The sequence below is a fragment of the Maylandia zebra genome, linkage group LG9, assembly GCF_041146795.1.
Source record: "Maylandia zebra isolate NMK-2024a linkage group LG9, Mzebra_GT3a, whole genome shotgun sequence".
NCBI lineage: Eukaryota > Metazoa > Chordata > Actinopteri > Cichliformes > Cichlidae > Maylandia > Maylandia zebra.
Window position 1 is genome coordinate 16,681,702 of NC_135175.1, and position 14,728 is coordinate 16,696,429.

At 42.3% G+C, this 14,728-nt stretch overlaps 1 protein-coding gene across 1 annotated transcript in view; it reads right to left on the reverse strand.

Moving 5' to 3' along the window:
- ankrd33ba (ankyrin repeat domain 33ba) overlaps nucleotides 1-14,527 on the reverse strand; it is a 23,398-nt gene extending 8,871 nt beyond the window's left edge. Inside the window, exons 1-3 of the mRNA XM_004546505.3 lie at nucleotides 13,635-14,527; nucleotides 3,956-4,085; nucleotides 191-331 (exon numbers count right to left, since the gene is read on the reverse strand). Of these exons, the coding sequence (XP_004546562.3) occupies nucleotides 191-331; nucleotides 3,956-4,085; nucleotides 13,635-14,087 (724 nt within the window). The 5' untranslated portion in view covers nucleotides 14,088-14,527. The remainder of the gene's footprint in view (nucleotides 1-190; nucleotides 332-3,955; nucleotides 4,086-13,634) is intronic.
- Nucleotides 14,528-14,728: the final 201 nt, after the last annotated feature.

The window sequence follows — 14,728 nt, forward strand, 5'->3', positions numbered from 1 at the left end:
CAAACCTCAACATAAATCCTAGTTATGACTAAAAAATAAATAAATAAATTACTGTCTACGTATTCAAATTGTCCATCTGTTCGCCAAATTTCTGAAAATAACATTTTCTGCAGTTATAATCTAACCCATTCCAAGTATTGCACTGCTACAGAGTTTCGTGCATTTAATTTAATTAAACGCATTTCCTTACCTGCCAACATGAGCGAGCGCACGCACTCCACCCTGCCCTGCATGGCGGCTTTCATTAGGGCGGTGAAGCCGTGACAGTTTCTTCTCTCTATATCCAACCCAGAGTAGTAGTTCAGCAGATAGTTGGTGATTGTTATGTGGCCTAGAGTAACAGAGAGACGGAAAATAGTTACTGTTGGTCGGACAGAGGTGCTAAATACTGCAGATCCTGCAATGGCCACTCGAGGCTGGCTATAAAACCGAGGCAATTCCTAAAGACTTCTGCATTAAAATGTCTTTACAGCAGATACAGAATTACAACCTGGTCTCTAGCTAGGCATTTCAGTCTGCAAGTAAAAGTTTACTGGTTCGATTCAGCCAGAGACACAGCTCCCTTTTGCATTACAAAAACTGTGAAAACCTGGCCAGAAGGTGCATCACATCAGCTGCAGGACTGTTTTGAAAACACGGACTGGAGCGTGTTCGAACATCAGGACCTTGAAGAGCACACAACATCAGTGCTCTCATATATTAACTTCTGTGTCAACAGTGTCACTGTGGACAAACGTCTCCGGGTGTATTCCAACCAGAAACCCTGGATGACTAAAGAGGTCCAGGTCCTGCTGAAGCAACGTGACGCCGCTTTTAGATCCGGTGATGGTATGCAGTACAGTGCAGCCAGATCTCAGTTGAAAAGAGGCATCAGAGAGGCCAAGGCAGCGTACAAGAGAAGGATCGAAGACCACTTCACCACCAACAACTCACGACAGGTATGGCAGGGAGTTCAGCACTTAACCAACTACAAACCTGGCAATACCACGTTGACTGAGGGTAACGCAGAGCTCGCAGAGGAGCTGAACCACTTCTTCGCACGCTTTGAGGTGAAGGGACCAGAGGCAGCAGCAGCAAAAACATCGGACAGCAGCAGCCCAAGCCTCATAGTGCAGGAATATGAAGTGAGGCGCACACTGAGGGCAGTGAACCCCAGGAAGGCCACCGGACCAGATGGGGTAACCGCAAAGGTCCTAAAAGAGTGTGCAGACCAGCTGGCTGGGGTCTTCACTAAGATCTTCAACACTTCACTGTCCCAGTCCTGCATCCCGCCATGCCTAAAGTCAGCCACAATTGTCCCACTGCCAAAGCGTACTAACATTAGCAGCCTCAACGACTACCGACCAGTTGCTCTAACACCTGTTATAATGAAGTGCTTTGAGAAACTGGTCCGACGTCACATCATGTCCTGCCTGCCACCCACACTCGACCCGCTCCAGTTTGCATACAGAGCTAACAGATCAACTGAAGATGCCATTGCTACAACGCTCCACACCACCATCTCTCACCTGGAAGTGCAGGGCCGTTACGCCAGGCTGCTCTTTGGTGACTTTAGCTCTGCTTTCAATACGATACTCCCGGACAGACTAATAGTTAAACTGCTGGAAATTGGACTTCCTTACACCACCTGCCGCTGGATCAGAGACTTCCTCTCAGACCGTGTACAGAGAGTTAGAGTGGGGCCTCATCTTTCCTCAGCCCTCAGCCTCAACACCGGCTCTCCACAAGGCTGTGTACTGAGTCCCCTACTGTACACTCTGTACACACATGACTGTGTTAGTTCCCACCCAGACAACACAGTCATCAAGTTTGCAGATGATACCACTGTGGTGGGGCTCATCTCAGGGGGAGATGAGACTGCATACAGAGCTGAAGTTCAGAGGCTGTCAGATTGGTGTGCAGACAACAACCTGGACCTCAATACCACCAAAACAAAAGAACTGGTAGTTGACTTCAGAAGGAGGAAGTCCGAGCTGCAGCCTGTCAGCATCAACGGGGAGTGCGTGGAAAGGGTCTCCAGTTTCAAGTTTCTGGGTGTGCACATAGACACAGACCTCCAATGGAGCTCTAACACCTCTGCGGTCTTAAAGAAGGCCCAACAGCGTCTCCACTTTCTGAGAATCCTCAGAAAAATGGACCTGAAGAAGGAGCTGCTGACCGTCTTCTACCGCTGCTCCATTGAAAGTGTGCTGACATATTGCATCGGTGTGTGGTTCTCCAGCTGCACCACAGCACACAGAAAGGCACTCCAGAGGGTCATCAACATGGCCCAAAAAATCATTGGACATCCTCTTCCCTCCCTGAAGGACCTGTACAGCACTCGCTGTCTCAAGAGGGCACGCAGCATCCTACGGGACTGCACACACCCAGGACACCGGGTGTTTAAGCTGCTGCCGTCTGGCAGGAGGTTCAGGCTGCTGAGGTCCCGAACAAATAGACTCAAGGACAGCTTTTACAACAGGGCAATAGCCCTGATCAATGTAAATAGCTGACCTGACTGGATACCTCCCTGGACTTTTTAGGGGGAGGTAACAATGTTTAAAACGATAACAATAATATTTATATTTATAACAAGGTGCAATAATAATTAATGTGCAATAATAACAGTGTGCAATACACATACACTTATTCTTCTTTTTTTATACTAAGTTAATATACTGTGTTGTGTTGTTTGTTACGTTGTGATGTGTCATATCGTGTCGTGTTGTGTTATATGTAGTGCCGACGTAGGACAGTTTTTCCAATTTCATTGTACTACTGCACTATGTATGACTGTGCAATGACAATAAAGAGTTATCTTATCTTATCTTATCTTATCTTATCTTATCTTATCTTATTATGAAGGGCATTTGATGTAAAACTGCTAAATGTGTAAACATGCAGAGTTACCCCCTTGTAGCAAGTCGAAAGTAGCTTCTAAAGTTCTGATTGACCGCCATGTTTTGACAGCCAGCTCAGCTGATCAGAGTCACTAGTCCTCAACTTTTATTTAGAGGTTGTTGATATAATTCCCTAACAAATAACACAGCTTGCTGAGCAGTTCATTATAGTAACAGACCATCCAATATATATGTTAAGTTTTTGTAAGTGAAATTCAAGTATTAATATATATGTTACTAGTGATGCAGGTATCTGCATCTGGTACAGTCTAAGTAGGTCGGTAGCCTTCAATATCAAAAGAGCCATTTTAGCTCCACCTACCCAACAATGGGAGGAAAAGAGCAGGAAACGAAGGTGACGGGGACAGGGGGGCAGATTACAGATATAACTGAAAGAGGACAAATTAATACATACTGTATATGTATTAATAGGGTTATGGTTAACCCTAATTCTAACCCGTGGCTTGCGAGCTGAGCCGCAGTTTGCTGACCTCTTGCCTTGGTGCAGGGATGCCGCTTTCCTACCTAGATGGCTAGCATTAACTGAAACTAATGTGCTGAAAACTCTACAACCTCTCATGCAAATATGGCTACTCATGGCACCAAAAAATTAGGATAGGCGTTGACAAAAATGCCAAACTTTAGAGGCTTCAGAATCATAGTTTAAAAACCACTGGGTGTCATGGTGGCTACATCCATCTTCTATTTACAGTCTATATTTAAAGTAAATGAGTAAAATGAGCAGCCCTGCTACAACACTATAAGAAAATGCCTTGAAAATCAGTTTCCCATCATGCATTCACACTTGCTAACAATATTTTTGAAGGAAATCATTGATATCATACGACTGGTCAAACAACATAGTCAGTGGCTCTATGTTCAAACTTGTGTTTTTCTGGTGCTCATATGTGCGTTCATCTGTATCAGCATATTGTGTGTGTGTGTGTGTGTGTGTGTGTTTGTGCGTGTGTACAGTATTTGTTTCTGTACATGTAAGAGTCTAGCAAGACTGTGAATCAGCCTGTCAGTGTGTGTATTTGACTACTGCGAGCTGTGATTATATGGTTATGTGTTACCTGCTTGCGCAGCAGTGATCAGAGCCGTGTTTCCCTCGCTGTCCTGCCAGTTGACATCTAGGTACGGACACTGAGACAGCGCTATGACGACATCCACGTAACCTTGGTAGCACGCAACCAGTAGTCCTATCTGAGACGAAAAAGTGACAGGGCAGGAAAAAGAGATAGAACAGTTGAAAAAAAAAGAGAAGGGAGATATATATATATAAGGTTAGAATCAGCAAAATCGCTAAGGTGAACGAAAAAGAAGGTGAAGCAAAACTGCAATAAAGTGCTGACATATACGAAACAGTCTGCAGAAAAATGCCATCAAGGCAGCGCCGGTAAAAATCCACAAGACCAGTGAACCTGTGTGCAGTTCCCAAAACTAATATCTGTGATTAAACATGACATCTGTTGTGTTTTCGCTGAGAAACCTTAAACTCAAAAAAGCTATCTTCCTGTCTGATGTTGTTGTGTACTTTTTCGTGGATGTGTTTTTCTGCCAGAATAGTTGCTCTTTTATATGTGTGTGGACAAATGTGTAAAGGTTAGTCTGTGGGTGAAACTCTATGAGGCCTGGTGAGTGTTTGACACTGGAAAACTCCAGCAAAAGTTGTGTACTTTCTGGAAGGTGCACACTTCCTTGGCCAAGACAAACAAGTTGACTGAGCGAGCAGAATTCAGGAACTCAGCGTTCTCAGGTGATGTATCTTCACAGATATACAGGCAATACTTTATATGTAGCCAGACAGACAGACAGATAGATGCTGAATATAAAATAATAAATAAATCTAATAATATTATATACAACATATATGACACTTCATTAGTTACATTTATTCAACTTCTCATAAATACAAATATCTAATCAGGCAATCACTGAGCAGCAACTCAGCACACTTAGGGAATAGCGAATACGGTGAAGTCGACATTCTGAAGTTCAAACCAAGCATCAGAATGGGGAAGAAAGGTGACTTAAGAGACTTTGAACATGGCATGGTTGTTGGTGCCAGATGGGCTGGTCTGAGTGTTTCAGAAACTGCTGATAAACTGTGATTTTCCTGCACAACCACCTTCAGCGCTTACAAAGAATGATCCCAAAAAAGAAAATATCTCACGAGAGCCAGTTCTGAGGGCCAAAATGCCTTGTTGACGCCAGAGGTCAGAGGAAAATGACAAGACTTCTTCTCATAAGCCAGCTTACAAATATAATTATAAGAATGCAACAGTAACACAAATAAACACATCTCAGAACGCACAACAGATGAAACCTTGAAGGAGCTGGGCTATAGCAGCACAAGACCACACTGGGTGCCACAGCTGTCAGCTAACAACAAGTTTGCTGAGTAAGAAGAAGAAAAAAAACAAAATAATTGTGCGCAACTAGAAATCCGTGTAGCCTGATTATAGGCAATCCAGATGAGCAAGGAGAAGAAACAAAGGGGGCATTCTCTGAATTCTGAATTTGGAGCTGACAGGCAAACAACATGTTCATTACTTAACAAGCTACCAGACCCTACCCGGACTTTAAATCTAAATAAACTATCTAAATATGCTGTATTAAAGCCAGGAGTGCTAAAAAGAACAAGTCACACCTACTCCTTGTCATGTTTCAGCTGCACGTTGCACATGTATTCTGCTACAGGTTTATACACTGAGTAATACTGTAGTACTTTTTTGTTCTGTCTTGCATTTGCAGTAACACAAAATGTCAACTGTGCTAAAATAAAACGAGGTCAAGTTGACCACAAAGACTCGTATATCTCAACTTATACTACACATCATCAAGGTAACCCTATACTATTACCTTTCACACTCAATTTCTTTTAAAATGTGGTGTTCTCTTTATGACAGACCAGCCTGATGCTTTGCACCTTTTTGGCACAATACGTTTTTAATCTTGGTTTCCAAGCACACGGTGTTATTCCCCTAATTAATCTTTTCAGCTCTGGCATGAATGCAATCGAAAGTAATCTCAGTATGAAATCTTAAATATAAAAACAAATGAAGATCGGTACGGATAAGGCCCGAAGATTTATATAAACCTCTCAAATTTATGCATATTCATAGGCTGGTAATTATAGTCAAAACAGAAAAACTTCAAGAAAAATCACAGTGTTTCGTTTTTAAGTCGCGGAGTGTTTCAATTATCTCTAATTTAATAGGCTTCAACCGTATGTCTTTGCACCCAATAAATATAATGTTTTGATAAATCATTTAATTATAGCTTTTTGTCACAGTGCGGGTAGGATTGCTTAAGCATCGGCTTTATTTATGTTAATCAGACACATCACACTGAACACTGAGATTCCTATTAAAATATAGGAGACAAGCTTTTGGTTGAGGTTGAAGAGAGGTTCAATTATCCCTCAGATTTTACAGGACATGGACCTTAGCCGTATTAAACACTGAACTGTGAACTAAAACAAGTCAGTTGGAGACACAGTCGCACTAATTTTGGCACATCTGAGAAAAACAGCTGACAAAGGTCCTGCAGAGTAACTACTGGACTGTCTCAGAGAAGTTCACTTACACTGGCACAGCTTCAAATAGTTCCCTCTGCTTAGACACTCTCACGTAGACCTTGTCTGTGTCTCTCACGCTTTCTCACATACGCAAACACACATTCTTGGCAGCCCTCCGGTTGTGATGTGATGTACTTTAGCAGCACGCCCTGCAGCATGTCTCGAGCAATCTAAATCGTCTGACTTTGTTTTTGTTTTCCTTGCGAACCTTTGTCACACACAGGTATAAACACATACAAGCTTCTTTATTTATCCCAACCGCCCGACGTACTTGTTACGTTCCTGTCATACACACTACTGCAATCAGTTATTTAATGCACGTTAATGGTAGCTGCTGACAATGATGGAGCGCAGCAACGTACAGATATATAGGCTGTATACCAGCATCAGACCAACCTCCCCCTCCTCGATTGTCATAAATGGGCAAATAATGACAGGAAACTGGGAAAATCTCCATCATGAGAAAAAAAAAGAATGTGATCAAAAGCATAGGTTTGCATCATTATAATCAATAATTCAATCAATCACTTCCAGTGACGGACGAGAATTAACGAGAATTCTCAGGGGGATTGGGTATTTTGTCTTTAGGGCAAATGAAGTTGCAGACCGGTTGCTGATGGACATCAACACATGTTCTCACTGTCCCCTGTGACATCACTCATTCTCATACTGACCTTTTCTTTTCAAGTAAAGTAATTGCATTGAATACATTGAAAATGTCTTAACTAATGCCAAATGTTACTATTTACTGTTAGGTTCTTCTGTGCACAGTCAAAACTGAAAGACGTTCCAAAGTAGGTTTAGTAGAAAGCACTTAAAAGTCATCCATCACTTCATAGCATTAACATGTTGGAGCATGAATGGTGTCAGGTTTATGTTGCATTCGGAAAATAATGGAAGCTAGCTAAAAACGTCTTTCAAAAATATCATCAGCTGCTGAAATTATTAGGTCAAACAGGGTGCTCTTATATAATAAAACATAAATAAATGGATTTTCAGCAGAGACCATGTTGATCAAATGCGTGCACAGGTCTTAACAAGATTAGGCTGAAGAATTCTAGCATCACTCGATTTAAAACTTGCATCTTGCATTCAAGATTATAATGTGTATTCTGATGAGCGGGCACGCATACACACATACACTGGACTGCCTGGACTTAGATGACCACACACACACACACACTAACACACTAAGTAATCTGAGGAATATCCAGTGCTAGGAATAGAAAGGCTTAGCCTTATCAGTCAGAAAGACACGGAGACAGGGGGGAGGGAGAAACATAACCATGTATCTGCAGTTAATGTGGCAACACTCCAAAGACTGGTTCCAAAGAAGATGACACAATACGATGCAATACCCAGTGTAACCTTTAAAATTCCTTGATACACAATAAACATGTTTGCAGTAGTACCACGTTATCTTCACCGTGGATACGTTTTTTGATTTATGCTGGTCCTAAAAGAAAAGAGGAACTGCATCTTTTTAAGCAGCCAGTTATTAATTTTAGAGCTGCATAGTTTGTACGTAGTGAAAAAGTGTTGATAATCCAAAGAACGGCCGGTGTGTCCTGTGATTTCGATCACTCTGCAGTGGTGGAAAAGTTGGCACTCAAATAAAAGCCTTACTTAATACATATCAATATAAATAGGAAAGCATGTTTCCAATTAGAAACTTGCTAAAAAACAGCTCTCTTTCCGGTTGTATTGCTCTTTACCCTGGAGTGACTTAAAGGTGTATGTTCAAACACATGCCGCCTTCTTCAGCGAACTATTCTGACTACTTTCTGCACTTATGGAAGCCTAACTGTAGCAGACAGCCTGCATGTCTGCAGCCTGTGCAAACCACATGTGAATAAATCAAAATGAAAACATTCAATTCCTTTTTAACTTTACAGGAAACCTCAGTACACATGAGCCACATGCTAAAGACCACCCTCATTCACATCCGTCAGACACACCACGGACACAGACATACCAGGCCATGTTTCTGTCAATATCGCCCCTGTTAAATGTCTTTCTGTCTGCAGCTGAGCGTTCACACAACTGTATCAAATCAGATGTGTATGACTGTCGCTTTGATTTTTCCACTCATCAGTATTTGCTAGCAGCGTCGAGCTCGCTACCATCTGCAGTGCCACATTTCTGTCTCTATCTGACTATGCTTCATTTAGTCTATCTGCCTGCCGGCTTGTTGGTCGATACGTGTGTTGGTCAGCTGTTCTTTCTGTTGGGCGACTTTGCTGGCTCTCTCAGCAGATGAAACATACCGTATCTGTCCTGGTTTGTCAACTGACCCCAATCTATTTGGAAATTTGGAATTATTATATTTGATCTGTGTATAAATCAGGTTGATAGGATTCTGTGCGTGTTTACTGAGTGCACATATGAGCATGACAAATTACCCAATTGATTGCGAGGGGAACACACAGTGTAGTAAACAGGGTCAGATGGGCTTTGAGGACAGAGCTGATACCTGAACGCTAGAAGAATTACCACTAATGTGTACCATGACCATATTATTCTTTTACTTTTAACATGAGAATGACGATAATTTGTTGACATTTAATCCATCACATCAGCCACAATGTCGCAATGAGAGCATGGAGATTTTGATAAAGTGTGCTGCAATCATATCACTGGAAAATTGGATACACATTAAACACACATACTTGTCATTATGTTTATTCCTAAATTCAGAATGCAGACATTTAATTAAGTTTCAATATGTGCACTTGGCAGCAGAAAATGCAGTTTTATTGCTTTTCAAAGCCTGTGTTGACACCAAATGTGAGTTTTCACAAGAACTAAGAAGGCCTCCTAAACATGCTGGGAAATGAAAAACGGGCATCAAAAGTTAATTGTTTTATGACAGCAGTGGTTCTGAAGAAAAATATCCTTTAGAGGATAAGCCTTCTCATAACCTTCACAAGTTATTCTCATAACACCACAAAACATTTGACTAAAAGTGGAGGCTTCAAGTGTTCAGTGAATCAATGTTGTCAAATTCCCCTTGAATTCCTGAGGGGCCATATGAAACTTTTGTTCTCTTTCTCTTTTAACTACACTCTGGTTTTTAATCGTTTTACTGGAAAACATCCATGCTGCAGAAGTACCTGTTTGCACAACACAGAATCTCTCACAGTTTCTGGGCTACAAGTCTGCAGCAGACTTTGTACTCAGTGGTCCCCAACTTTTTTTGCGCCACGGACCAGTTTAATGTCCGACAATATTTTACCCGTAACAAATTTCCCACGTGTGGGACTAGTAAAGGTTATCTTAATCTTAATCTTATTTTCACAGACCGCCCTTTAAGGTGTCGTGGATAAATACAACAAAATAAAATGATACGACCAAGACAATAATAAACGCAAATTAATTGTGTAATTGTGTAACTTAGAAGCGTCCTCCTGAAATGCGGCAACAACATTGAGAGTAACATCCTCCTCTCTGCCCCTTCATACTCTCTGGTCGCTATTGTAACGAGCAAATATTTATTTCAAAATAAGACACACAACTACAACACAGGAAAAGACCCAAGGAAACCGAGTTAATGATAAAACCCCCAAAAACCATAAATTTCACACCCGAGCCTCAACTCTCAAGGCCCAGTACCAAACGACACACGGACCGGTCCGGAGGTTGGGGACCGCTGCTCTAGCTTAGCTTTCCTTTTGGAGGGGACCAGAGGAAATGACCTGAAATAGTGACTAAACTAGGCAACATACACTCATACGTGCGTCTACGGAGCTTATCAAGTTTTGAAAAAACAGTATTCAGGTTATTACTAAAACCTGGTCTTTTCATATTGGCCTGATGTGTCTGTGCTTCAGTGATTCTAAGCCAGGGGTGGGCAATCTCAGTCCACGAGGGCCGGTGTCCCTGCAGGTTTTAGATCTCACCTTGGGTCAACACACCTGAATCACATGATTAGTTCGTTACCAGGCCTCTGGAGAACTTCAGGACTTGTTGAGGAGCTAATTTAGCCATTTAAATCCGCTGTGTTGGTTCGAGGACACATCTAAAACCTGCAGGGACACCGGCCCTCGTGGACTGAGATTGCCCACCCCTGCTCTAAGCTCTCTGTACTTAAACTACTTATGGACGCTAGATAACTATAATCTACCATCTTTTTAACATATTTGGACGAAAACTTTACCACAGTCCTTTTGATGGTCTAGATTAAGAATCTTTCGATAATAAATTTCTTTTTAAACTGATGATTAGTGACAGAGGAAGTGGCGTGTATTTTGTACTCAGACTAGGCCAGGGATGTAACAACCGCCTTTGTTTTACATGCCACTTGATGAAGCTATATTAAGACGCTGACATCTGTGTCAGGATGTGTTTCCAGTAGATGTGTTACCTAACCTGTATTGTGTCTCTGAGTATGTGCATATCCCCAAGGTCACAGGGCACGACAAAGCTAATGGTACATGCACAACCACACATCCTAGTCATCTGGAAGTCTCTTTTCCGATATCTCTCACTGCAGCTACACTCAAACACACACTAAATGCGAGCATGTGTCTTCCGTTTCAAAGTGCCTTGAGGACCTTTGACCTTTTCCCTGTTATATACTTTATAACATACACATATGTTCAGGTCACAAGGACTCCTTTCCATGTTCTCATGACTGGATGCACTATGTAAATGCAGAGAAATAAGGAGGGGTAGGAGATGATGAGAGACAGATGTTTAGAAAAAAGGGAGGTGAAATGTAAGAAGCGACAGATGGGGTCGGCCTCTAGGTCAAAGAAGCAGATTTGTGATATAAGACCACAAAAGCGCTCCTTATCTGAATCTACAGTGCTGTGAAACTTCATCCTCTCAGCTTAAACTAGCTGCAAACAGCCGAAAACTATGCTTATATATTTGGCTTTTTTCCTTGTGTAAAGATCTAGGCATGTGTGCTGCTTGGCACTGGGCTAAAGGGATTCTCCAACTTTCACTAAGTAAAGCCACAAAGACAATGGTGACTGACATGTGCTGCCTTACCCCACACTGAAGGCCAGCTCAATTACAATTATTGAAATGTCCTGATGAATAAATACAAGTATAGCATGCCATCACTGTGGATTTATCTCTTTGCCCTGGGCTGCAGCTGTTTGGCAGGACTGAAGCGATGCAGATTGATTCCACTGCAAATAGATGAAAACTAACATTCATTTTAGTTTATTAGGATCATTGATCAAAACCACTGAAGAGGACAATCTGGTTCACATAATTAACTGACATATAATTTGGTTTATGCTAGCGCTTAATTCTATAAGACATATTTGAAATGCAGCCAGCTGTAACGGAAATGGATCCAATCCTATTCTGAACTTTATGGTTTTAAAATGCATCCTGGTTCAGACTCTCATCTCATTGATATATATAATACGTTTACTCACAGACTCATACAAAATGAATCCACATATAAGTTAATGCATTTGAAGTAATAGTCGTTCACTGTCATGTGAAAAAGAAAGTGCACCCTCCTTCAGGACACAATAAAAAAAAATCATCTGGTCCTTAGCAGGTCGTAAAATCAGGTAAATATAACCTCCATAGTACATCAAAATATGACATATTACACTGTGTCAGCCAAAATACAAACGCAGTTCATGAAAAACTAAGTGCATCGTTATGTGAATTCAGAGCATAGGTCGACACTCGGTCCTGCTTATCAAATCCACTTGATTAACTGATCATTAGCACGTGTGAACACCTCTATAAAAGCACAGCTACAATTAGCATGTTAAATAGCAATGCAATTAGGAAAAGACTGAACAATTACAACTTGTTTGGAAAGGTTGCCAGGAGAAAGACCCTTTTTACTCTAAAAAGAAATGGCAGCACAGCTTAGGTTTGGGACTTATTTAAGACTTCGGACAGATAAGACCAAAGTGGAGATGTTTGACCATAATGAAGAGTGCTACATTTGAGGACCAAACATAGTGTGTCAGCACAAACGCCACATGTCAACTGTCAACCACATAGGGAGAGGTGTGATAATTTGGGTTTGTTTTGCAGCCCCAGGTCCTCGACATCTAGCAGTCAGTGCTAACTCTGTACACCAAAGTTCTCTAGATTCAAATCTGAGGCCGAGCGTCCGACAGCTAAAGCTTGGCGGAAACTGGGTCATGCAAAAGGCAACGATCCCAAGCACAGCAGCAAATCTGCAACAGCACAGCTGAAAAGAAAAGAATCAAGGTGTTGCAATGGCCCAGTCCAGACCTAGAGACACTAGTGTAACTTATAAAAGCTGCACACAAATGAATGCCTGCAAACCTCAATGAACCAAAGCAACGTTGTAAAGAAGAGTGGAGCAAAACTCCTTTACAGTGATTTGAGAGACTGATAAGGTCACACAGAAAAACAATTTCTTCAAGCCATAGCTGGAAATTTGATATTACCAGATATTCTTGGGCTGTACTTAGTTTTTCACAGGTTTTTAATAAATAAATATAGACAATCTATAACATGTTCTTCTGACGCTATATTTTCTTAATGCCTGCTAAAGACCAGATGACTTTTGTTATGAAGGCCTGATACATAAAACCTTAGAAGCACTTTCTGTTTCACACATAAATACGCCTGCATGACCACACGCGCAGAAAGGAGTGGTGTGTTTCCTCAAAAATCACAAGAGCCTTCAGTGTTTTTTAAAGCGCCTGAGCATTCTAGCTCCTCATAAACTGAGATCTGTCATCACACACAGGCACACACACAGAAACTCACACATAGAGGCCTTTCAGAAAGGCCTATCAGATAAAGGTGTGAGCTCATTATGAAAATAAACAAAGCAGAGGAAAAGTGCAAAAACAGCTGTCAGAAGTAAACTGCATGTAGGCCTAAGTCACAGAACTACAGAGACACTAATGTAAGCTACACTGACTTCCATATGACATGCATTACAAGTTGTAGAGGTCAAACCTTCCCGAAAATTGAAAATAGCTGAGTAAGCCAGAAAGCTCGGATTTAATTATTTCAGTCTGAAAATCTTTGACTGCATTTGTTGCACAAAGAATGGGCCTAAGATACTGTTAGATATAACTGGGAACTCCAAACATAAACCTTGTGAAACTGTTTCGAGATGCACGTTTTACAACAACTCTTGGTGTCACTGTGGAGGTGATCTAAAGCCACGTGTGTGAAGTTACTCGGAGTTTCTGTTGTGTGCTTCATACCCTGTTATTCCTGTCAGTCTCCTTGACCTCCTCCTCCTTCACACCATGCCGGATCATTATCCGGACTATGGCCGCGTTGTTGGTGCAGCACGCCTGGAAAAAAGACAGCGGCTCCGGGCTGTCCGGAGACGGGGAGCGCTCCGAGTCCGCGAACACATCATCCGGTGGATAGAAGGAGTCGTCCGACGCGATGCTCCGACAATCATCCAGGTCCTCAAAGTCAACTTCTTCGAACTCGTCATGGTCGTCCTCGCTTCCATCCTCAGTGTCCTCCTCACACGAGCCCAGGGAGTCCTCGTCCACATAGTGGGACAGAGGCTCCTCAGTTATGGTCGGGTGAACTTGGCGGATGTCTCCCCCGACTTTTTGCTGCTGCTGCTGCTGCTGCTGGAGCTGTCTGACTCGGACCGACGAGGCGCCTCCTCCATCCCTGTCGTCCGTGATCAGCACCATCTAAGCCCCGAGCCTAGGGTACCTAGGGTGGAGCGCAGCTTGGCAAAGGGCGCGCGAGCATCCAGACTGGCTGTCTCTCCACGACAACTAAACTAACGCGCGGGGAAAGTCCGTGAAATCGCCTTCGAGAGCCCAAATCACATAAAACACTTGATTCGTTTCCTCATTCTAATTAAAAAAATTACCCCACTTCTCAGTTTGGAGATTTGTGAGGCATAAAAAGTCCTGCGAAGTAAGCAAGTACGGAGTGCGTCCTCAAAACGAAACCACGTTGTGTTTTCGTTATGAGTTATCCGGCTCGAGGGTACCCGGAGACAGATACAATTTGGGTACTTTCAAAAAGTGTTGCTACAGCGAAAAAAAGGGAAAAACGGACTACAAGTGCAGGCACACAGGGACGTCCCACCTAGGGCGGAGAGAGGCAGCTGCATGTTAACCTACAGTCGCCTAATCCGATTAGAGGTGACTGGGACCTCTCTCTCTCTCACTCTGTGTGTGTGTGTGTGTGTGTGTGTGTGTGTGTGTGTGTGTGTGTGTGTGTGTGTGTGTGTGTGTGTGTGTGTGTGTGTTGGATTATACTGCTGGTTGTAGCCCTATAGGAAACAATATTCCGAGAATAGTATAATAATATGGATAATATA